General features: G+C 49.1%; 1 protein-coding gene across 2 annotated transcripts in view; it reads right to left on the bottom strand.

Moving 5' to 3' along the window:
• Window positions 1–25,147, bottom strand: part of Rftn1 (raftlin lipid raft linker 1) — a 197,677-nt gene that overhangs the window by 51,511 nt on the left and 121,019 nt on the right. For both annotated transcript variants that reach the window (XM_063267578.1, NM_001135011.1), the window contains exons 5-6: window positions 9,102–9,492; window positions 2,539–2,742 (exon numbers count right to left, since the gene is read on the bottom strand). In XM_063267578.1, the coding sequence (XP_063123648.1) occupies window positions 2,539–2,742; window positions 9,102–9,492 (595 nt within the window). The remainder of the gene's footprint in view (window positions 1–2,538; window positions 2,743–9,101; window positions 9,493–25,147) is intronic.

The following is a 25,147-nucleotide window of genomic DNA, read 5'->3' as shown; positions in this document are numbered from 1 at the left end:
TTACCTGCCCCCTGACCAGTTTGACGAGTTCAGGGCCCATAAGGCCATGCCTACCTCAATGCTGTTGGCCTATCAGCTTTCCTGTCTTTGTTCAAGCTCATCAATCTCAACTTAGAGGATGAGAACATCTCAAAGACCATCAAACCTCCCAGCCCTTAAGGAAAGACAAGATTTTGGCGCCCCAGGTGTCCCCTTTCCTCTGCGAGGAGGGTCATCCTGGGTGCCTTACTCCCGGTATGCATTTCTTCATGTCTAATAAAAAGCCACTAAAAGTTAATCCCGTCTGAGATTTTCCCTGCATCTATCTGTTATGCCTTTAGATTCCTTTTCTTTTTTTTTAACTGGCCCAGACAATGGACCCAATCAAGACTCCTAGTAGGTAACATGCCCATTTGGGCATTAATTAAAAAAGAAACAAAGAACCACCAACAGGACAGGAATGTGAATTTTGACACGGAACAGACCCTTCTACATTCTCGGAAGGTAAAAATGGAAGCTGGAGTCTGACTGTGTTCCTCAGACTGAGGCCTTACCTTACCTGAAGGACAAAGTTTTCAGTAATATCATAGCTCTGTGGAAAATACTTCTGAAGAGGAATGAATGCCCATTTAAAGGCCACGACAGACAGACTGACTCTCCCCTGCCAGGTTATTGGCAACGAGGCTCCGCTTGTCTCTTCAACTCCGGGAAAAGGTCAGGTGCCTGCTTTCTTCCCTGGCCACCGGAAAGCCTCAGCTTGCTCGGAGCAGAACCACCCTTGCCACTAAGGTTGCCGTGACTCCCTCTCCTCGCAGCAGAAAGACACAGTGAAAACACCACGTTCTGAGGTCTGCTCCAGTGGGGTCTGCCCCAGGCCTGTGCAGGCAGAGCCTCCTCTGCAAAGGTGTGAGAGTCACCGCTACAGGGGCTGCGGTCGCAGGGGACATTTCACGATTCGTCCTCATAGATGGAACGGTAGTTTGCTGTACCTAAAGCCAGGGGAGGCTATAACGACACTTTACACTTGTGGGGCCGCTGTAAAGCCCCAGCAGATCTCTGTGCTTTGTGTGCAGGGCTGGAGGGGGAGGTGAGACGAGTGCAGGGGTTGACTCCGCCTGGATCTTCCACACTATCGTCAAGACAGGATCAATGGCTTTGGGAGCTTACATGGTATTCTCTCTTGGCTCAGATAATGGAGCCAAAGACATCTCTTTTGATGCTCCAATTTTGCTAAGACGAGAGAGACAATTACCCAGTAGCCTCCTGAGAAGCTACTAAGAGCTGTTCATCTTTAAGGTGTTACACAGTCAGTCACAGGTTTGCTGAGGAGGAAGCTTTGTCTGCCTCCCTAGAAAACAGAAAAGGAAGAGCTACTGCCAGTGTTCCTAAAGAAGCAGGAGCTGATGGGCTCCCAACTGATGAAGTGGACAGGAAACACCCACTTCAAGCCCCTCCTGCCCCTGGGGCTTTATGGTGCACCTCCCAACAGTTCATGACAAGCCCTGCTTCTGAGGACACCGGAACCACCCAAAGGGGCTGTGGCTGGCGGCTTTGGGATAGCACGATCTAGAACATTCTACCATCACTGAAAGTTCTACCGGACAGCACTGTCCTAGACGCTTTTCTTGGTAACTCAGACTCACCCGCTCACCATGCCCGCTACTGCTACAATGATCCATTGACCGGAACACTAATGGTCAAATAGGAAAAAGCAAGGACCTTCCAAGCCCAAACCGATGTCTGCGTTGTCATCATCCCAGGCTGAGAATCACCCAGAGCCTACACATTGGAGCAACAGGATCTCTACTCTGAGAAGACTTCCGTGGCCCTTCCCACATAGTGCAGCATCGAAACCTCACTCCCAGCCCTGCTCCTGAGACGCTACATGTCATCAACCCTGTCATCAGTGTCTCGCCAGGCTTGTCATCCATGTCCCCAGGTTTATGTGACGCCCACACACCTCAGGCATCCGACTCACACCCCTGCCCGAGCCGGTACGCCGGCCCCGCACCCCAAACCGCTTATCTTCGAAGGTGACTCAACTCACCGACATGTTACCCCAAACCATTTGTTTCTTGACTCCAAAAACGCTCCCCACTGCGGACGGACTTTCCTTCTGACTCAAAGCTGATGTTAGTGGTGCTATTTCTCAAAGCAAGGGCCTAGAGATGAGCCCACTTCTAAGGCAGAGTGCGGAACTTATGTCCCAGCAGCAGCTCCCAGAGGCGGGGGCTGCCATTCTTTCCAGTGCCAGGGTGCTGCTGCTGCTGCAGACTGCAATGGTGCACGCAAAACAAACAATCTGCACTTCTGGAGCGGCATCCAAAGGGTTCCGGAATTAACAGTCCCAGGCAGCCGCCTTCTTAAAAGCCTCCAAACTCACCATCTTCATTCATACCAGGTCATGGCAGAGGGGCTAGCCTTCAGGAGACCTGCCCGATATATGCTAGTTAGAAATCAAACCCTGTGTCTACTGACTCTATGCGGCTTTCTGATGGAGGACGCTGGGAAGAAGAGCCAAGATCACCGGAACAAGAAAAGAGGTAAAGCATTCTGTACCGTTGGCCATGCCAAGCTGGAAGACGGCGTTCACCAGCACACCGCCTTTCCGGAAGTGGTCACTCATGTGCTCCAGCCAGCTGGCGTCCAGACTGCTCACTGTCTGGCCGTTCTTGGAGACCTGGAGGGGGATGGTGACGGGGTAGTATTGCAGACATTTCTGCTGGCTCCTTGGTCTGTTGAAAAAGGCGAAGATCTCCATTTCTGTTGGGAGTCATAAAAAGGATGGAGAGAGAGAGAGAGAGAGAGAGGTGTTAGCTCACAGAACCAATTTGCTAAAACTGGGTTCAGTGGAATCTCCCTGGAGGCTGCGAATGGTATCATCTGCGAATCCCTGAGGCCACACTCTTGCCAGATAATAAACTCCATTTTCAGCAGTAACTTTCGGGGAGTAGGGCCTCAGAGCTTGTGTTCTGGATGGAGACTGCCGGCCTTTTGTTTTGAGACAGGGTCTCAGGCACTCCAGGCTGGACTCGAACTTGTTACATAGTCAAGGATGGACCCGCATTCAGGATCCTCCTGCCTCTGCACCTGATTCTCCTGCCCGAGGCACCTGACATACGGGGCTGCGTCACCACACTCAGCTTACACGGTTCTGGAGATGGAACCGAATTCCTGCACGTGAGGTAAATACGCTACATCCCTAGCTGGAGCTGGGTTTAGAATCTGAACTGTAACGTGACTTGGAATCAGTTTGCAGCGTTAAGCATCTGGAAGGAGTATATTTCTAGAAACAAGTAAGAAATGAGTGTTTGTGAAGTAAATGTAAAAGTCATGAAAGGGGTGGGGAGGGAGATTCATAGAAAGAAAGAAAAAAAAAAAAAAACACCAACCACTTCTCTAATTCCAGGAACCTTTTTACATCCCCGAACTTGCTATTTATAAACTGCAGGAGAGTTTCCTGGGGCCAAACCCATAATACTCAATCAAGTACATCAAGCACATTGATATGTAAAAATAAATATGTTCCTGTAAATGGGGGTTCCTGCCTGGAGAAGCAGGTCAGCGCAATCAGCCAGGCGGGCCCTGGGTGTGAAACTTGGAGCTCTCCACTCTCTCATTTAGAGCCCAGAAATCAATAAGCCCTAGCCGCCCGCCGCTGACTCGCACCTGCTGTCTGTGCTGCCAGCCGCGGTTAGCGGGAACCACTGCCAGGAGCAAATACCTGGAATTTCAATGTACACTGGAGAGTCTGTTTTCCCACCATTCATTCAGTCGAGCTATCAGAGCTGGCCCAGCCTGGAAAGCCTTCTTGCACAAGGTGCTTAGGAAGATGCACTGGCTGCCAAAACATTTTTTGGAGCGATAAGAAAATCCCCACCCTCTTTTATGCAGAGAACTTAAAGGCCATACACAGTGGCTGGCAGGAGGGAGAAGCACAACCATACACGTGTTCTGGACATGGGACGACACATGCACTTAAACCCTGGGGTGAAGGATCCCAAATTTCAGGATTGTGCCATTTGGGTGTTACCTAAGTACTAGCCGGGGTGTGTGCAGTTACCACAGGGCAGCTGCGTCCTCATCAGGGACCCAGGCCCACTTCAGATGCATCCGCTAAGGACAAGACAACAGAAGTGCCCATCTGCTTGGACCAAAAGTCACTCCTGAGGCGCTCGTAGCCAGAGCTGTCCACAGGTTTGGTCCAGAGCACAGGCCCAATAGTCGGTTCCAGTTAGGCACAAATGCAACAGGAGTAGCTGCTCAGAGCTGCTGCGCCGGAAGAAGGAAGTGGGAATTCTGTCATGGCCACAGCTGGTAGCACTTGAACACACAGAAGGACCATCTTCACTCACTGGTGCAATAGACCAATCTCCCGAAAGCATCATGCAACAGAGAATGAGAAGTGAGAGGCTGTGGTGGGGGAGGGAGGGAGGGACTGCTGGGTAAGGTAGGAAGGGCCAGCACTATCTTTCTGGGCTCCATCCTTCCCAGCAGGCAGGGCTGCAACCAGAAACAGAAGTACATTTTTCAGGAAGGAAAGGAGAACGCCATACAGAAGAATCAGCAGAAATGGGATATGGGGAGAGGCCTGAGCTCAGACACAACCATTTAGTCAGATCCACTCACAGAGACACCAGCCAAGAGAAACTACCCCCAAACCACGTGTTTCGATGCTCCCATGTCCCCCAAACTCTAACACATTTTGTATGTGACCAGGATTCTGAAGAGCCCCAGGTTTGTTTAAATTTTCTTTGCTGCTCTACCATGACCCCAGCTGGAAGCTTTTTCCAGATGTGGGAAAATCCCGGAGGAAGGCATTGTTTGTGAGAATGGCCGAAGGACTAGGCTGGCAGAGCAGGTAGAGAGCACCAGACTGTCTTCTTGCCCTGCGCAGTGACACAGGGCCTCGCCGCATCTCATTTGGAATTCTTATGCCCTCCAAGGTCCCTGTACTACGGTGGGTGCCTCACATGTTTATGACTGACATGAGAGGGATAGATGGAGAACATGGGAAACCCGGGCCGGGGACTGGCCAAGCACAGCTAGGTGGACGCCATGCTATAGGCAAGTGGGCAAGAAAAGGTACGCTGTTCTGAGCGCCACACCGGGGCCCGAGGTGAGCCACAGTGCAGAAGGAAGCCTGCAGCTTGTCTGCACTTATGGACCCAGAGAGCTGGAGCTTGTGAGTGAGCCACAGGGATGGTTGGATCTCAGTGTCCAAGGAGAGTTGTGGTTCGGAGGAAACAGAACTGAGTTGCATCTGAATTGTGGGCATCATAGGCCAGACTTGAGGCGATCAGCGCAACTGGAGTCAGGAAGGCTGGATGGGGACTGCGAGCTTCTCAAGTCGTGGGCAGGGGGAACTGAGATGAACGACCTCCATTAACACAGGGCTGTTGGTGCTACGATGGGAGGGTCCACCAAATCCCTGAGCCTGTAGAAGGCTGCTCGTTTCTCGCAGCCACGGTGCTAGCACAGGGCACACCTCTGAGCCAGCAGAGGCCACCTGACAGGGCAGCAAAGGAAAGGAAGTGGTGCACACAGAGGCACGACCAATGGTAGTCAGCTCGCTAGCACCCTGCAGACCCAGGAGCAGGTATCGCACCAGGGGTGCCCTCCCACCAAACCTGATGCTTTTAACTTCCACAGGGATTCAGGTGCATCTCTCAGAATCCCTGACAGTGAGTGGCAGAGCCCGGAGTCTTTTGATCCTCACAAACCCTGGGCTTATGCCCCAATCTAGTAAGAGGTTCATTTATCAGAATACAAAGTAGGAGCTGGTGGCCACAGTAGGGGACGTTTGTTCATGGACGAGGTAGAAGCCTGGCAGCAATTGACTCAGGTGGAGGAGGTGGAGTGTCAAGCTCTAAGGGCCTCCATGAGCTCCGGGAAGGAAAAAACACAGCACAAAAGCTTCAGGCCCCAAATCTGACTGCGTGGCACCTCATACCTGCTCTAGCTGGCACACCCAAGTGGCTCTTGCTTCTTGATCAAAGGTGTTGTAAGGGGTACTGGGGTGTATTAAACAGTGGCCTCATATCAGGTCCTCAGGAAGTCCCCAGACAAGAAATCCAATTAATGACCAAGAAGATTGAGAAGGGTATAACACCTGGACCCCATGCAGGGGTGGGGTCAGCCCACCTGGTCTCCCTGTACACCTGGAGCCCATGCAGGGGTGGGGTCAGCCCACCTGGTCTCCCTGTACACCTGGAGCCCATGCAGGGGTGGGATCAGCCCACCTGGTCTCCCTGTACACCTGGAGCCCATGCAGAGGTGGGGTCAGCCCACCTACTCTCCCTGTAATAACTGCATCCAGGTGCAGGGATGGGCTCAGCCTAGATATTTTCCCTGTAGCTCCTGAAAGCCCACTGTGAACTGTCCCTGACTGGACCCACTGCTAGCTGCTTCCTACACAGGAAACAAATCAACAGAGGAAGAGCAGGGGCAAGGAGGGAGGCAACCTCTGGAATCTTTTAAATTGTCTTGCTATGATTGCAGACCTGTTGGAAAAGAGGCTTAAACATTTCAAGTTCCTTAGGGGCTGGGGCTGGGGCTGGGGCTGGGGCTGGGGCTGGGGCTGGGCTGAGAGAAAGGCAGGCAGAGAGCTGAGCAGAGTATGGTGAAGCTGGGGTTGGGGGCCTTGTGAGTGTTTTCAGGGCAGGGCAGTGAACAGCCGCCCCAGAGGAGGAAACAGCTCCTAGGGAAGGGCTCAGGAGAGAAGCTGGGGTCATGGAAGGACTTTGACCTGTGGAGACAGGGTCCTTGGATGTCCAGCCTTCAGGGAGGGAACTTTCCTTATCTGTGAGCTGGGAGCCAGAGTAGAATCTCCTGTCATAGTTGTGGTGAGGGTAATTGAGATAACACCTGGAGAAAACTGGACCAAGGCCCTCCCCTGTGTCGACCAATGGATTATAGAGCTGGAGAGGGAAGGAGAGTGCTGTGAATGCTTAGGCAGGGTGGGGGCTGTGTGTGCAGAGAGCTGCCTACGTGGGGAGTCTAAAATGGGCTTTGTGGACCAAGCCCCCCAGCTGGAAACCCTCTTCCCACCAACTGTTGGACTGAGGCCTCCATGACACATTAACCCACCAGTGCTCAAAGGATTTAATTTTGCAGAAGAGGACAAGGACCTCAGGAAATGGAAGCTGCAGGCCAAAGTGCTCTGGGCATCATGGGAAGGCTTGGGTCCAATCTTCAGCCATAGTAGACCCTGGGCAATGGAGAGAAGTAAGGAGTCCCAGAGCAGAAAACGGTACTGGACATCTGGGAAGGGTCCTAGGAAAGGCGTCTCAGGGTTAAAGATCAAAAGAGAACCTTCTAGAGGTCCAGGCAAAAGGTGGATTCTAGGACACAGGATCCATACTCCTAACAAAGTCTTGGGATTTATTGTCTCATTTTTTTTTCCTTCTTAAAATCAGGATCCTGTAAGGGGTGGCATAGTGCAGCCAGGGCCCCGAATTGGCAAGAGGCCAATTACAAGCACTAGCTAAGACAGCAGAAATGGTCACTGGGGACTTGATACAGAAAGGACTAAACAGATGCCCTAATGTGGCTTTGTGATATTCTACTCACATGGGCAAGCTAGCAGCATGTATCTGGACAAGACTACCACCTAGTTAGAAGGGGGACACAGACATTGGTTTCTTACCCATGGTGCTGCTTGTCTCCCATGGCTGCTATCCCTTCCTCCTGGGTTTCATGCCTGACCTCGGCCCTCATCTCCCACATGGGTCCACAGTCACTCTCCTTCCAGAATTTAGCATGCTCAGTCCCCAGCCCCAAGATGGAGCTTCCCAGGACTCTCATACCAGGTTTAAAACCTGAGCTACCATCAGGGTGAGACAGAAGTCTACCTCAGTGAAGTAAAAAAATAAATCATTTCGGTAGCTCTAAACCAAAGACCAAGGTCTTGAATAAACGACAGCTCTACTATATCTCAGAACTGAGGCACCCAACACCCCCTGTCAGGGAAACCCTGCCATTAGATGTCGGATATGACCATCCCATAATTTTCCCAAGAAGTACTGACATAGCAAATAAATAAATAAATAAATAAATAAGATCAACTCACACCCCCATTCTCCAAGAACCCGTATCACTTGCAAGAGGCTAATTTCAAGCACTAGCTAAGACAGCAGAAATGGTCACTGGGGACTTGATACAGAAAGGACTAAGCAGATGCCCTAATGTGGCTTTGTGGGTATTTCTGCTGTCGAGCAACTCACGGTCACCTTTCAAACGCCAGAGATGCCCCGTTGCTAACATAAGGAGGACCTCATGCGATGGATGCATCTTCCAGGCAAAAGTAGAGAAAAGAAGACTACGAAAGTTACAGAAGGCTTTGGGAAGTCTGTCCATTCTATTACACTGGAAAGACCAAGTAGAGAGGTGGTGTGGGTGGTGTCAGCCCTATGCCGGGGGTGCCAGCTGCCAGCCGGAAGTCGTAGGAGAGCTCACCTGACTGCTAAGAGTGCATGGAGAATAGAGAGATGGCCCCTTTAGAAGACAGCACAGAGCCTGGTAACTGGGAAGTTATCTGTTATGGCTGGGTTGCTATGTGACATCATCAAGGCAAATGGCCACTAGCACTGACAGGGAAGACCCATGGTGGTGACAAAGCGCTTTCTCCATGGTGCCCATCTGTCAACTGTCCGTGCTTCTTGCAATCAGGATGCTTCCATCCAAGCAGGCAGAAGCAGGACTCTTGCATGGTACGCCCTACCCCTCACCTCCACCCCCGCCCCGGCTTTCTCAACTCCCTTGTTCAGGCAGACATTCAGAAGCACAATGTCCAAGCTCATTGGAGCAGAGTGGTTCACACTCTCTGTGTGGGTGTGAGGCTGGAGAAGTTCCTGGAGACCCGGGAGCACTGAATGAGACTAGGACCCACTTTTGGAGTCCCCTGCAAATCCGTTTCGTTGGACTCTGCTCACCCCACACGGTCCGCAGCTGCAGTGGGTGAACAGCTGTGGCCCAGCAAGCCACTGGGTAGACTTTCTCTTGTCTGATGTACTGCAGTGTCTACATACTAATTTCATTTCCCTTCCCCGAGAGGCCCCGGTTAATACTAAAAAGCCCGTTAGCCTCTCTTTAAGCCGGTCGGAACTGGCATTGACACTTACTCCTGGAAGGCAGCTCTTCAGGCCCATTGGAGGGGTCACCCTCCAAGCCACCCAGTGCTGGCCTCAAACCCCGCAGTGGAAACTCGACAGCCTCATTCTCTTCTGAGGGAGAGGGAATGCCAGGCTGCTGGGCACCGGGCGCCTCCCCTGCGGATCCCGGGTTGGGCTCTGGTCTCTGGTTCACTCCCGCAGTGGCATCGTCCACATCCGCAGCCTTTGGGGTATCACTTTCCAAAGATGGCCGGTCCCCAAAGGTGTTCTTCCCATCCCTGGCACCTTCGTCACTGTTGGTGACAGGCAGGAAGCGCGTGCTGCCTGCCGAGCTCACAGAGGTCTGGTACTGAGGCACCACACTAACGAACTTCAAGCCACGACTCGCAGCCTCCTGTACCTGGGAGACAGAAGAGACAAAGGAAAGTCTGTAAACGGGACACAGCCACGCACCGAGACCACTGAGCATTCCCAGTGTCAACACAAGCTGCAGAGGCCTGAAGCGGCAAGTCAGGCCTGTTGGAAACACTGAGGCATTTGGTTATTTACTGAAGCCCTTCCCTCCATTTGTGTGTGTGTGTGTGTGTGTGTGTGTGTGTGTGTGTATGTATTGTGTATGTGTGTACAAAGGCATATGTGTGTACTTGAGGGCAATACGAAGTATCTTCCCGTGATTGCTTTCCACCTATAATTGTGAAAGAGAATCTCTCAATGAAACTCATCTATTTGCTTAGGTTGATTGACCAATGAGCTCCGGAGAGCCAGCCCTGGGGACCTGCCCGTGTCTCCACCCAGAACCCAGCAGGAGAATCACAGCATGTATCGCCTTGCTCCGTTTTTTTTTTTTTTTTTTCCTTTTCTTTTTTTCGGAGCTGGGGACCGAACCCAGGGCCTTGCGCTTGCTAGGCAAGCCCTCTACCACTGAGCTAAATCCCCAATCCCCTTGCTCCGTTTTTTTAACTTGGGTTCCAGGGAGCCCAACTCAGGACCTCAGGCTTTTATGGAAGGCGCTTTACCAGCTGAGCATCCCCCTGACTGTTTTCATTTTTTATGAGTTTGGAAAAAGGGTCTGAAAGGATCTAAGCTCAGATGAACAGAATTTGAAGGAGGAAGTCCACATGGTGACAGTTTATATTTTTCTCCCCCACTGCCCGCTTCCCGCCCAGGAGGCTGGAGTGCTCAGCACGCCTGACTGCTGGTCGAAGCACATGACCGTAAGAGCCTCCTTTTGTAGGAAGGACTTTAGGTACAGGACCTAGGTGGAGAATCTCATGGGCGTCCTTCCCAGTGCTGCCTGCCCTCAGGCCTAAAGGAAGCCATGGAACCTTCAGGGCACCCACCCCTGACCCACAGCTAATACTAGGCCTTAGATCCCATGGTACATCCCATCTCATGCAAGGAACCAGGAAGCTAGTCCCTCTCACTCGCTGAGCTCCAAAGGGGACCATGGACATCTATCTACGAGGTATCTTGTGACACAGGAACTCTCCATGAAAATAGCCCCAGGTGGATGGATTTAGTAGGAAGGACACTGAAAGAAAACCCAGAAGAAATAGTGTAATGAAACCAAGCATATCAGCCGAAACCAGGAAGTGGTCTTCTAGAGATTTCCCTGGCAAGGATGGGATCATGGGGCCAATGAGTAAGGAGGAGAGAGAGCCTCGGAGCCACTAACCGATAAGTGGATGATGTCAGGAACCCTCAAGGCTTCTGCAGTGCTCAGCTATAATCAGGAATCAGCAGAATGGAGCTACTGGAGAAGGGAGCTCTGCAGCCCTCCTTAGACCGACTATCCTATGTTACACCATGTCATGTTGGTTCCACACAGAAAAGAAGATCTACAGCAGCTGCGGATGTATACGCCAGTCTTTTGATGAAGCTGGCCTGAATCGGAGAAAACGCTAGCCATAGTAGCCTTGGGCTGTTAGTCAGCTTTCTGTTACTATGGGCAAACCTGAGGGGAATAGCCTCACGAAGAAACACAACTTGATCTTAGCTGTCACAGCATTCTGGGCATTCAGTGTAGAGCAGCTTGTCACTAGCAAGCGAGAGAGAGAGAGAGAGAGAGAGAGAGAGAGAGAGAGAGAGAAGAGGAGAGGGGAGGAGGAGAGGAGAGAGAGAACAGAGAGAGACGGACAGACAGACAGAGACACAGAAGGAACACCTGCACTCCTTACCTTTGCACCCTATTCCCTTATTCTACCCAGCCCCCCAGCCAATCCGGCAGTGTTCTGTTCTGGAAGGAACCCCCTCACCACACACCACACATACACGCACAAATGCACACACTCACACACATTCACACACACATTCTCTCTCTCTCAGACTCTCTCTCTCTCTCTCTGACTCACACTCACACACACTCTACCATCAGCTCGGTTCAACCGAAACCAACCCTCACCACTGTGCATGTGCACCAGCCTGCTGCTGGCACACTCCTCTACAAAGTTGTGTCATGAGAAAATGGGAGGGGGAAAGCCCCAGAGTCCCTCCTTTCTGTTATTAATCTATGACTGATAATATTGTGGGAGAAATACCATGAAGTTGTAAAAGAAGAGGGTGAGGAGGTGACTCCATTAAACACCCTTCAGCTAAGCAACATGGCTCCCCTCAAAGCATGGCTCTCAGCTTCTGGGCATAATAGGCGGAGGAGAGCGGCTTCGTTTGAGAGGTTGGGCATCCCTCACATGAAGGGAGCGGACATCCCCACAGAGAACGCAGCCCCTTCCTTCATGGAGGTTTATAGTGGAGCCACGGCAATGGCAGGGCTTGGAGGCATCAGAAAGACTGAGCTGGGAGCCCCGGACCTGATCCTCAGTGGTGTGGAAACCATGATGGCTGGTACAAGCTTTCAGAGCCTCGGTGTCATCTATGAGCAGAAACATCAAGAGTCTCTCATAGCAGACAGCATATGGGAAAAGCACGTCAGGGCCTAGCAAAGGCAGTAGCAACGGCCATGATTCCTGGACTCCTCTGTCAGTCTGGACCTTTGGCGGCCACAGACTGCTGGGGCCATCAGGTAGAGAGAGAGAGGTTCCAAACTCAGTCCATGCTTACCTCAGACCCTTGTGCCCTGAACTACTCTGTACTGAATTTATTCTCTCAGCCAGTGTTCTCAAAGCGAGGTACCTGGGCGCCAGTGTCCCCTGGGAACTTTTGAGCAATGCGGATTCTCAGATACCTTAGACCTACTGAGTCAGCCATTTTGAGCTGAGCTCTGTAGTTCAGGGTTCTGTCTGGGATATCCTGGTGTCTGCATGCTGGAGGGCCGTCTGCAGCAGGCCTGGGGTGTTCTGCACTGTTATGTCCGCAGTGATGGGGTCTGGTGGGCAGCCATGCTTAATGCATACCTGCAGGTGTGTGAATACCTGTAAGGCATGAGCGTGCTTGTTCCTCCACTTGCATTTCTCTCTCTCGGAAAGTCGTCTGACCAAGTCTCTAGCCAAGCAGAGTCCTGTCTGTTTCTCGTTTATTTGTTCTTTCAACACCTTCCCAGAACAAGTCTCAAATGGCTTAATAATGGGGGCATTGCCTCACTTTCTCCTGGGTGACTCTAGTCATGACGGTATCAGCACTGATCATGCTGACCATCCCCACATTTGTGCCTTTACCACCAACTGCTGGGCCTCTGAATCTGGAGACATGGTTTCTCCTTCCTCGGCTCCTCCCTTCCCTATCTACCTGCACACACATCCTGCCAGATCCATCCCTCACCACGCTGCACACAGCCAAGGTCACCTTACTTCACCCCTTCGGCTGGACACCATGAGGACATCACGCTTTGCCACAGTCTCCAAGAGCCTGAGGTCGAATCAGTTTGAAGACAAAGTTGTGAGCAACATGGTCACCTTGGCTGTGGAACTTCTAGACTAGCACGTGCACGGTCACAACTGTGACGAAGCAAAACAGCAATTAACACTGTCTAACTCCTTTACAGAGTGCGTCTGCAGCATTCTGTAAGGCCTCCAAAACAGCCCCTTCCAGCAGATGAAGCCAGTCAGACTTCCCGGAGCTCAGAAGCAACGCTAAACTCACTCTGAACACCCTGAGCCTGGACTGAAGTCTTCCCCTGACACAGCACAGCCTCTGACACCACGAGACGCCAGCCTAACTCCACATACAACTGCGCCAGTCCATCCTCACCTCTGCTGTCTTCGGGTATCAAGAGCTAAGCACTGCCATTTGGATTGAGCCAAGACTTAATCCAACACTTTCTATAAGTTAGAAAAATCTCCATGGTAACAGATTCAGGATGTCAGAGAAAAGATATCTTTTGAAATTTAATTATATAAGAGTCTCAATTTATTGAAAAAAATTCAATGTTGGTTACATAGTCAAGGAATAATTTTTATTACGTGCATGCACACACGCATGCACGACATTCTAGGGACATCTTAGATGAACTCGGTTTTAGAATGGGTATCTATATTTAGAGAACATACACCAGCCACAGTGAAGCCATTGAGAACTGGGACAGGGGTCAAGTCCACTGCACAAGTCGTAACAGCTGTTCATAACATGGGACTATTATCACGAAGCTTCTGCTCTCACACAAGATCAATGGGACACGCCACGCAGAGCCACAGGCGAAGGTCTGTTGTCTGAACCCAACGAGAGAGCTGCCACAGTTAATTCTGTCACCCTCTGTATCCTATGGAGATCAGTTGTTTGGTAAAATATTATGCTAACTCAAACGTTGCTAAAACGGTAATTCAAAGGTTATGATTGATATGCACAACCGGCTGATGTTATTCCATAAAGGAAGTCAGTTCTACAAAGTAACGGGCCTCAACCAATCAGCTGGAGAATTTGTGGCCCTGTGCCCTATACCCTAACAGCAGGACTAGGGAGGGGCTGGGTGAGGCTAAAGGGTCTGCCCAGATAATAAACTCATCACCCCGTGTTGAGAAAGGCTCCAGACTGTTCAAGGGACGTTACAGCTGTAGCTGGTTGATTCATTTTTAACAAGTTATTGTAGTATCTATCTTTATGATGAGCCCGATGAATGTCTGTAAATCATCAGCTAATTAACACTGAAAATTAAAAGTTACCGCTTCAAAAAACATTAAAAGATCGTTTTTTTTATCCAGTATAACAGCTACTGGCCATATGTGTCTGTAAAATTAATTAAAATGAAAGCATTCAATTCCTTAGTCATCACTAGTGACAACCCTACTAGTTGGAGCATTATCCACCTTGGTATACGACTGCTATCAACCGTGATGCGTCATATAAAATGGCGAACGATGGGGGCTTGGAGAAGAGGCTCGGTGGTTAAGAGTATATGCTGCTCTCAGAGGTGACTAGAGTTTGGTTCCCAGCACCCACACCTGAAATGACACAATGATACACTGTGGTCTTCTCGCGTCTGCAGGCCCCTGCACTCACGTATACACCCACACATTAATTTTATATTTAAAAACACAAAATGATGGAAAGAGTCTGAGGCATAGAATACACCCCCAAATGCACCTTAAAGGGAGACTACTGTCCCCTCGTAATCCATGGGTCCCTGTTGGGCACCACAATACACACCTTAAGTCTTCAAGCAGAGCCATGAGCTGTGCATGTCAGGACTGGGCACGAAACCTGCTGTTGGGCTGCACAGCTTCCGTGAGTCTTCACGGAGAATATTTTATCACACGCACACAGCCCTTCCCACACTTTTGTCACTGATGCGGCTTTCCGAAAAGGCAGCCTCAAAATAACAAGAACTTGAGCTCTCATCTGAAGCTGCCCGTAGGGATTTATTAGCACTTAGCTTCCTAACAGAGTGCTTTGCCAGGCACTCCTGCATGCACGTGAGTATGCCACGAGGAAGAACCAGAGATGCGTGGTGTGGTAGTGGTGGTGTGGTGCTGGTGGGTGATGTTATTATTGTTGTTGTTGGTGGTGGTGGGGGTGGTGATGATGTTGTTGCTGTTGTTGTTGGTGGTAGGTGATGAGTGGTAGTGGTGGTCCTTGTGGTGTGGTAGTGATGATGATGGTGGTGGTGGTGGTGGTGGTGGTGATGATGATGATGATGGTGATGATGATGGTGGTGGTGGTGGTGGTGGTGATGGTGGTGGTGGTGGTGGTGATGATGATGATGGTGGTGGTGGTGGTGATGATGATGATGATGATGATGGTGATGATGATGGTGGTGGTGGTGGTGGTGGTGGTGATGATGACGATGATGTTGTTGGTGATGGTGGTGATGGTCGTGGTGGTGGTGGTGGTAGTGGTGGGTGGTGAGTGGTAGTGGTGGTGATGGTGATTGATGTTGGTGGTGGTAATGATGATATGTTGGTGGTGGTGGTGCTGGTGGTGGTGGTGATGATGATGATGGTGATGATGATGATGATGATGATGATGGTGATGATGATGGTGGTGGTGGTGGTGGTGGTGGTGATGGTGATGATGATGATGATGATGGTGATGGTGATGATGATGATGGTGGTGGTGGTGGTGGTAGTGGTGGGTGGTGAGTGGTAGTGGTGGTGATGGTGATTGATGTTGGTGGTGGTAATGATGATATGTTGGTGGTGGTGGTGCTGGTGTTGGTGGTGGTATTTTCTTGGTGACCCAAACTTCTAGGAATAGAATCTCAGGCAAACAGCCTGAAGACCTAAAGCTTTGGACCTAACACTGCATCTTACTGCTTACTCCTCAAGTCAGCTGATGGTTTCTAACGTGGGAACAGTAACGCTCACTTACCCATTCATTCCATCAATCATCTTACTCCTACCACGAATCCCTACTACAATGGATGGAACTAGGAACCTACTATAATGGTGGCACTCTCTTCCATCATGGTTGCCAAATCATCACTACTCTACCTTTCTGTGCGCCACATCACCTGAGAAACCCTACAGAGTTAACCTTTCCGTTCTTCTTGAACCACTGATACTCAATGTGAGGAGATCCCCAGGGGGCTGCATTTGATCGTCTGCTAGTAAGGGTGAGCAGGGAGAAAGCAGGAGGCATGCTGTGGTAGCTCAGCCAACCAAGTCTCCTTAAAAAGAAAAGGAAGTTTTCCAAAATTTAAAGTTGATTGGTTCATTTAAAAGGCCGGACAGCCAATAACTGGGCAGAAGAAAAATAGGCGGAGTTAAGGTTTCTGGGCTTAGGGCCAGACGGGGAGGCACACAAGAGCTTCCACTCTGTGTTGTGGGTAGACCAAGAGCTTGGCTTAGACCTGGAGCAGCCCTGCCAGAAAATGTCTTCCACCCCACTCCACCTCCCACTTCTTATCCATGGCAAATTTCTTCATACAGCAAAAAAACATGACCACTGCCAACGTACCACTTTGTCTGCCAATAGCTTAGACACCAGAGACAGAAATCGTAAACTTCCTGTTACCCAAAGGGAAATTCCACAGGGCCTTGGCATACTTGGTTCATGTACAACACAACCCCTACATCAGGGCTCAGGAAAAATGGCAGAAGATACAAGGGCCAAAAGACCAGGGCGCCTGCTCTGGTCTCGGCATGGCAGAGATGCTACAAGTAAACACAACTGTTTTTAAATGCGACCTGCATTACCCCAACACTAGTCCACATACAACACAAACAGGGGAGATCTCACAAGCCTCCAGCCCAAAATAAAAGGCTACAGGAAATTAATAGCTGCTAGAGAGGGAGACTCCATCCTCAAAGAGGAGTCCAAGGGGGCATCCGATCTCAAATGGTCAGCTCTGAACACCTAAGCTGGCACACTAAAGAGAGGTGTAGGTGTGTGTGTGTGTGTGTGTGTGTGTGTGTGTGTGTATGTGCACAGTTATAAATGTAGGGTGGAGTAGGAGAGATAGGGGAAAGGGAGCTATGGAAGTATAAATTATATACAGTACTCATGAATGGAATTATCAAAAAATTAAACTTTTAAATTAAAAAAAAAAGAATCTCAGAGAAAAACTCTGGACAGGCTTAGGTCAGGTGTCCACCTCCAGGGCAACCAGCGCTGGTTTCAGGGTGGTTACCAAGAAATCACAAAGCTGAATAAAGTGATTCTCAAGAAATAGTTTCAAGGCAGACAAGATAAACTTGGATATTTTTCCTGTATACATCATGTGATGAGAAGCAAAGCCTGCAGCTTGTTCATGACAAACTTATAGAAACATGAACATAAGAGGCAAATGCTACAAAAGACAACTGATATTTGGGACAAACAAAGCTGATACTAAATTGGTATCCAGCACATTGACACATTTTTGGTCAGAACTGTTTCTGCCCCGTTACTCTAGGGAATTACTTGCCTGGCATAGACGGAGCATTTATCTGCTTCCCAGAGAATGTGCACATCTCCACCAGGTCTGCTCCAGACATTATAAACACCCTCTGGAACCCAGCTCCTCCCTGCCAACTCGGCCACCACCTCTGACACTCCCGCTAGTCTAGCGCTCGCCCCTCAGAGCTTGGCCATCTCTAGCGCTGAGCAAACATGTGGTTGAATCAAATATGCACCATGCTTTAGTTCGTTTCTTCTGTCTGAATCGCAGTGGTGTAACACCTTCCCCCACAGCCGGAATCTATGCACACAGAAATGGTTTGGAGCTGGTCACAGTGAACGACTGAGGCAGGATCAGAACCTATGCAGGAAGAGCAGACACTGATCCATTCTCTCAATCCTTACTCCCATTGTCCTGATTTCATTTCTGTTGCTGTGGCAAAAGCGCACCAGGGGAGAAAAGGTTTATTTGGGCTCCCAGTCCCAGGTCCCAGTCCAATACTGAGGAGAGGTCAAGACTCAAGCCAGCCTGAAGCTTAAAGAGCTAACCGCACCACAGCCGAGAACGGAGAGAGAATAAATGCCTGCACTTAGCTCACTTCCTCACGTGCAGTCCAGGAGCAGAAGCCCAGGGAAGGGTTCCCTCCATGTTAGTTTACGTAATTAAGATGTCTTCCTTCTTCTGTAGACTCGTCCACAGGCCAACTTGATCTGGATAATCCCCCACTAGGATTCAATTTTCAGGTGTTTCTACATTGTATTGAGTTGATGACCAAAACAATCATATACATGCATTTCCTTTTAATACCCATGCTGCAGATTTGAAAACTGAGGCAGAGAGAGATGGGCAACTTGACCAATGTCATCCCGCAATTAGTAAAGGGCAAATCAGAGTGAAATCCGGGCAGCCGGGCTGCAGAGCCCAGGGGGCTCTCAGTAGGGCTCATCGGCATTTTGATTTACCATATGCACTTAAATTACCATTAACCTCCACTGTGTTCTGTACTACGGAGTATCTGGGCTGGCTCTGAATGGGTCTAGAGTATTTAGAATGTGGACTTGTACTCCATGGTGTGGTAACATGGCTTTCTAGCAGTAGGAAGACCATCAAGACTAAGTCAGGAAGCAGACTGTGCCGCAGTGTGAGGTGAGCAGGTGGCAGGTGGTAATGGGTGAGCAGATGGGAGGCCCAGGAAAGAGCTGAAGTCACAGTTCAGTACCTTCTCAAGAGCGATGCTCAACAGGGAAAGGGTGCAAGAAGTACATGGATGATGGGGGCGGGCAGGATTTGATAAATGGAGACATTTCTCCGTACTCTATGTTAAACGGCTGTTTGCCATAGTCCATAGCAATTAACGATGCTAGGATTGAGATCAGTAGTTAAGAGCACGTGTTGCTCTTGCAGAGGCCTGTTCATCAATTCCCAGAACCCACATGATGGTTTACAACCACCTGTAAGGCCAATCACAGAGGGTCTGAAATCTTCTGACCACCTTGGGCACTAGGTATATGTATGGTGCACATACATGTGTTGTGTGCTCACACACTCATGCATAGACACACATGCATAGGCACATACGTACACACGCATGCTTGTGTGCACGTACGCATACAAAACACTTTAAAAAGATTTTTTTTAATGATGCTAGCATGTCAGGAATGTGCTGGAATGTGCCAAGAAAACCCATCACGGGGTTAAACACCTCCAGGAGGGAAGGCACAAGGAGCTATTTTGAAAGGTACACAGACAACTGAGCTCTCTCGTCCTTGCCTAGTACACCATCCTCCTCTTCCACCATGTTCCTGCTATGATATCCTTTTTTCTCGTCTCTCCAGGTCCCTCCCACGATGGTCACATTACTTTCTTCCATCCAAGGCCCTAAGGAAGGCCAAAGCTCCTATCTAACATACAAGCAGATCTGTAGACAGGCGGGCATCTTAGACTTTTTTTCCCCTTTTTCTTTTTTTCGGAGCTGGGGACCGAACCCTTAAGCGCTCTACCACTGAGCTAAATCCCCAACCCCCATTCTAGACTTCTTAGGGCCTACTTTCCCCTACACAATGCATCTACCCTCAGGCCAGAGATGGTATTACAAGCAGCCACGGTGACCTTCTAGTCACCCTCAAGGACTTCTCTGTAAGCCTTCACAATTGTTATTATTGCGTTCAGTTTATATTTGAAAGAAAAGGGCCTTATTGGACTAAAAAGGGGAAGTGTAGAGAAAATATCTTGCGTCTGTCAGGATGTAACACCTGTCAATGATAAATGTGATGGCCTATGGCTTAGGCAGGAAATAGAGGGTGGGACATCAGCAGATCAAAAGGATTCTGGGAAGATGCTGGGTGCTTGAGCATAGGTAACCAGCCATGTGGCAGAATGTAGATCAGAACAGACGGGTTACCGGTTATTTTAAACTACTATCCAGTCAGAGAAGAGACCAGCTATATGGCCAAGGTATCTGTAAACACATTTTGAGTCTGAGTCTTATTTCTGGCAGAATGGGGTTGGGAGGAAGAACAACTTAACTTTTCCATGTGGCATCCTATGTTGGGCGCCAAAATGTTGTGGTAACTATTCCTTGAGAGTTTCTTACCCCTCTTTGACTATATAGTTTATATTTATAATAAACCTAAAAGCACTACAGCTGGGTAGATATCAAACCTTCATGCTATTTTGTCTACTTCCCTGTCAATAACGCCCAATATCACTTGCGGTGTTTCACCCGGGCTACCACTCCTCCAACAGGCCAGCCCTGGCGGCCATGCACTCAGAATCCACCTATCCCATGGCCACGTCTTTCTCCTTCCTCTCCGTAGCCTGGTTCCTGTCTATGCCAAGCCCAGGAATCTTCGACCCTGCCTCCCTCTCTTGTGCCTAGCAGTAGGCATCTTTATTAACGAAGCAGGGATAATTCAGAGGGCAAGGTTTACACAACAAAAGCTGGCACATGTGAGGATCTGCTCTTCTTAGAGCAACCATATCTTGGGATATGGTATTTAGCATTTGAATATATAGCAGTACTAAACCAACCCAGCAGACTTCCCTGTTCGCCTACATCAGAGTGTCCTTGGTCACTTATAAACCCACCTACAGGGATGGTCATTCTCCTTCCTGTAATAGCTCTTCCTATACTGCAGAGTAAAGGTCAGCCTATCCCTAGAAGTATATGGTTCGAATGGCAAGTACTTTCCTCACAGTGGTGAGGCCCCAGGCTCAATCCTCAAAACCAGAACAAGACAACTGAAAGAAGAAAAGAAACCAACAAGCAGCAGTAAGGGGAAGTGGACCCTGCCCACACCTCATCGAGTGGCTCTGCTTCCAAATGAGAAACCTACACACAGCCGCCCTCTGACCTCTTCATTGCCACCTCCCACAGGCCCTTTCGGGTCCTACTACCCATCCCCTCTCTGACAGGCTACCTCCCTGAAGTGCTCCTCCCTAGCTTCACCGGCCTTTTGGCTGTTTTTATTCCTTTACAACCACCAATTCACAGCGCACACATCAGCTATGGTGGTCTGTGTGTGGGAAAAGTGGCTTGCGTTTAACTCTCTAATAGTCTCCAATTGCTAACTTCATTCTGCAGAGCCAAGCCCTTTAACCCTCCAGAACTGGGGCTTGTCCACATCTCAGGCTGTATCCCAGCCTTGTTCATTCCGACTAGCCTCATGAACCTTGGTTTTCATGCCTTTCAAAGCCTGTTCCTCTTGAAGAGGGCTCAGCACTTGCAGAGTCCTCCATCTTGGAAACTGCTCCCCACAGGGTTCCAATGACTGTTTATCAACCAAACTAAAAGCCCAATGGAGACTGCAGCTTGGCCTTTTGTGTTTTCTGCTATGTCCCAGCACCTGGACATATGTACATGTAACAAGTACTCAAACATTGGCTTACGAATAAATGAGAGTCTTATCATTAGGGGGAAGTCAAGGCAGGGACTTACTAAGCTCGTCATATCACATCCTGTCAAGAACAGAAAGAAACAAACGCACGCAGACCTATCTTACTTGCTCTCAGCGAGCTTTCTCCTCTCTTAGGATGTTCATGAGTCTGGGGACTGATGCCATCCACAATGGGCTGAAACTTCAATTAACAATCAAGACAAGCTCAGAAACCCACACGATCTAGCTAATTCCTCTCCTCCTAGGTGATTCTAGGTTTTGTCAAGGTGACAATGAAAGCTGATCACCATGGAGACTGGGCTGGTTAGGGGTGTGTGTGTGTGTGTGTGTGTGTGTGTGTGAACTTGACCTAGCATCACCTAGGAAGAGGAAACTTCAATGGAGAATAGGTCTTTATCAGACGCCTGAAAGTCTTTAGGGGATTTTGATTAATTATTATTGGTGTGGATGGCTCCTTCCCTGTGCAAGAGTGGTCCTTGGCTGTGAGAAAAAGCAAACTGATTGGGCCATGGAGGAAGATAGGAATAGCCTAGGGTGGTGTTGCATGCCAGTGCCAGTAAGCAGTGATCCTCCTCTGTTTCAGTGCCTGGCCTGATAGCTCTCTGTGATGGCCTGTGACTGGGACACGTAAACAAAAGGCACATTTCCTCCCCTAAGTTCATTTTTCTCAACATTTATCACAGCAATAGAAAGTCAACTAAAATAGAGGGCAGGCGACGAAAATACGTCCATTTGAGATGCTGAAAACCTACATAGTGTTGGTTACTCCTAGCTTCTTTCTCTGGTTTTTGGAAACAAAGTCTTTGTAGTGCAGGCTGACCTATAACTTACTAAAGTGGTCCAGGCTAGCCTTTAACTCAAAATCCTCTTGCTTCTGCTTTTGCAAGTGCTGGGGTTACAGGTGTGCGATAGCACCCCAGGCTATTGCTGTCATCTTCACAGCAAAGGGACCTCAGACCCAGAGTAACCGCAGAAGCTTCAAGGCTCAAGGGCGCACATCTCAAGACAGAGTTATTAAGAAAATGAAGCACCATGTTACCCCAGGGTTCCAATCATCGTTCACAACTCAAGTCGGTCTTCCCCTCAAGAAGAAGAAAGTGGCTCCATGTTAGCCTGGGTACTTACTGTCAGGGCGAGCAGCTTCCCAACCTGGGCCTTTGTGTAGCTGAGGCAACATATTCGCTTAAATACCAGCAAACAGGCAGTCAGCCAGCACCAGGAGCTGCCAAGTCAGCAGCCCCGGTTTTATACTTCAATAACACCAGTGACCCCGAGACTACAAGCTGGGGGGTCTCTGAATATCAGGGGCTGATTAGAACTCCAGGGGATTTTCTAGAAATCTATCTTTAGAGTCTTGATGGAAGTCAAAGCTCAGCAGTGAGTCAAGTGAGTGAGGCGAGCGACAGAGTTCGGAGAGTGTGAGCGAGAGCAGATGCTTGCCTTTACACCTCACTTTAATACCCAGCACCCAGCGCTCCCTGACTTACACGGGCTTCCATGACGTTACCCAAAGGCACTTTAACAAAATGGTGGTACTCTGCAGTTGGGCAGGCATCATTATGCTTGGTTTAACCCTTGGTTTAAAAGCCTACTTTTTAAAAAATTCCCTTGAGTCCAAATTAACAAATATACAATGTGGCCTTAAGGGTGCCTGGATGTTCCAGGGTGAATGCCACCGTTAAACTGGGGGCTTGGAACTGGTTTCTACTACAAGGTGCTGAAAAAATTAAATGTTTTATTGTTCCTCTGTAAATACTCTGGGGGACAAGGGGATGGTTTTAGAAGACGGAGGTGACTTGAGAGAGTTTTACACACCATAAAGATGTAGGTCCCTTTGTGTAGCAACAGGTTATTTGGGCGGAAGGAGCCAAGATCTGGGGATATGCACTGTTTAAATGATTATTCCTTATGTCCAGTAATGCTTAAATTTAACATTCAACTTATTTTTGAATATATACACATATTTAAATTGAAATATAATTACATCATCTTCCCCCCCATTCTGTTTCCCACGACCCTACCTTACTGCTCCCTCGTAAGTTCATAGCTCTTTTAACTGCTGTCAACATAAGTAAGTATAAACGATAGATACATAAATGCAGCCTGCTGATACACTCAGTATCACGTGCATGGGTATGATTCCAGGGATGACTACTCATAAGTGGATAACCGATTTGGAGGCTTATCCCCGGGGGCGACGGTTTCTCCCTTGCTCAGCAGACATTGAATTCTCACTTCTTAACTTTGTTTTTTTGTTGTTCTATGCCTTCTATTTTACTCTGCGCGGCCTCAGGCTTGCCTAGGAGAATGGACTGAACATGACCTCATTGCATCAGAGCCCCTGTGTGTGACAAGCTGTTTTCTCCAAGATGGCCACAATCATTTCTCTCAACTCGGTGTGGTGAACCAGAACCTTCGACTCCCACACCAAGAGATGGAGTCCTCAGAAGTGTCAGTGTGGATGTCTGTGACACCTTTTCATTGAGTGAGGCGAAGGATCATGTGACATTCGAGGCGGTGCGTACAAATTCCATGAATTTCAACCTTGTTCTTTAAGGGTCTGTCATGGTTTAAGTAGGCAGAACAGCACGCAGCATCCACCTTCCAGTCATGAAGGCACCATGCCATCTGGTTGGAGCTCACATGGCTCCCTCTGCCCTACTTGAAGACTCTGGGGCACACAAATGGCTGTTACTGTTGAAAGCCAATATCCTTAGGTGGCAGACACATGCTATCAGACCTCTCTGCCTCTCTATGTCTCTCTTACTTCTTCCTTCCAAGCATCCTTCTCAGCCTTGGTTTTCGGAGACAGAGTCACACTTTGTAGGCCAGCCTACTGTGGTGGGGGAGTGCAGGCAGGAGTCAGTCACCACACCCTACTTAACATCCTTTGAAATGCAAAGGTCCTCATTAATTCTATACTCAAAAGTGACTTAGTGGCTTCTCCAAGCAAACACCCAAATCCCCCATAAAAGACTGACTTAGCAGTACCTTCAAATACACGGAGATGTAACTAAAGAGAATGCAAATGCTCCTCTGGAGTGGGCCTTCAGGGCTAAGAGCAAAGTCATTAGCCTCTCAGTTTGTGACACTGTATCCAAACTGTGGATGCAGGTGGATACCCTTGAGATAAACACACTGCCCGAGCGCTGAGGCTCACACTGCTCACAGGCTCAGGAAACTTGTAGGCAAACCCAGGCTTGCCTCGTGTTTATCACAAGTTACGAACGTGCAGCGCATGAATTAATGATGATGTATTATTCAAGACTGACAGAACAGTGGGGCTCTACCTACCTTCCCAGGCACACGCGGAAAAGAACGCATCTCAGAGTCTCTCTGCTCTGGGCTTAGGCAGCAAAGAGAGACTCCCTTCACCCTCTAGGGAGTGGCTCAGTCAGAGATACAACTGCCTCACAGTCAAAACAGGAAGTCATTGAAAGTAAAGTTTCTACAGCGAACAATGAACAGTTCTAGCAAACTCTGTTTCCACCCGGAATATGTCTAAAGAGCTTCTCTTCAAGTTTTCTGTTTTTACATTGTTTTATTATGCATCTACTTCACATATCCTTCACTGCAATCTCTTCTCCTCTCTCTCTCTCTCTCTCTCTCTCTCTCTCTCTCTCTCTTCCTCCCCCCCCCCCCAATAACATCCCTGTCACCTGAAACATTACCATCCCTGTTCCCATGGCCTTTGAGATGTGGGGACACAGCCACAGGCTGCCACTGAAAGTGTGGAGTTAGAAGAAGTGAATTATATGAAACTTGATGGTTTTCTTTGGTTCCCCGGCCGCATGTGTAGTAACAGGTGACTTCGGTTGTCTGGCCTTCTGTAAACACAGTGCCACCCCCAAAGTGACAGACTTCCCTAGTTCTCATTCTTTGAAACATAGAAGTCAAGACTGATAGAACAAATACCCTTCGAGTCTAGACTTCTCTCACAAACAGATCAGTTG

Source organism: Rattus norvegicus, chromosome 9, assembly GCF_036323735.1.
Source record: "Rattus norvegicus strain BN/NHsdMcwi chromosome 9, GRCr8, whole genome shotgun sequence".
Taxonomy (NCBI): domain Eukaryota; kingdom Metazoa; phylum Chordata; class Mammalia; order Rodentia; family Muridae; genus Rattus; species Rattus norvegicus.
The sequence above is the reverse complement of the archived record's forward strand: the minus strand, read 5'-3'. Positions and strand labels throughout refer to the sequence as shown.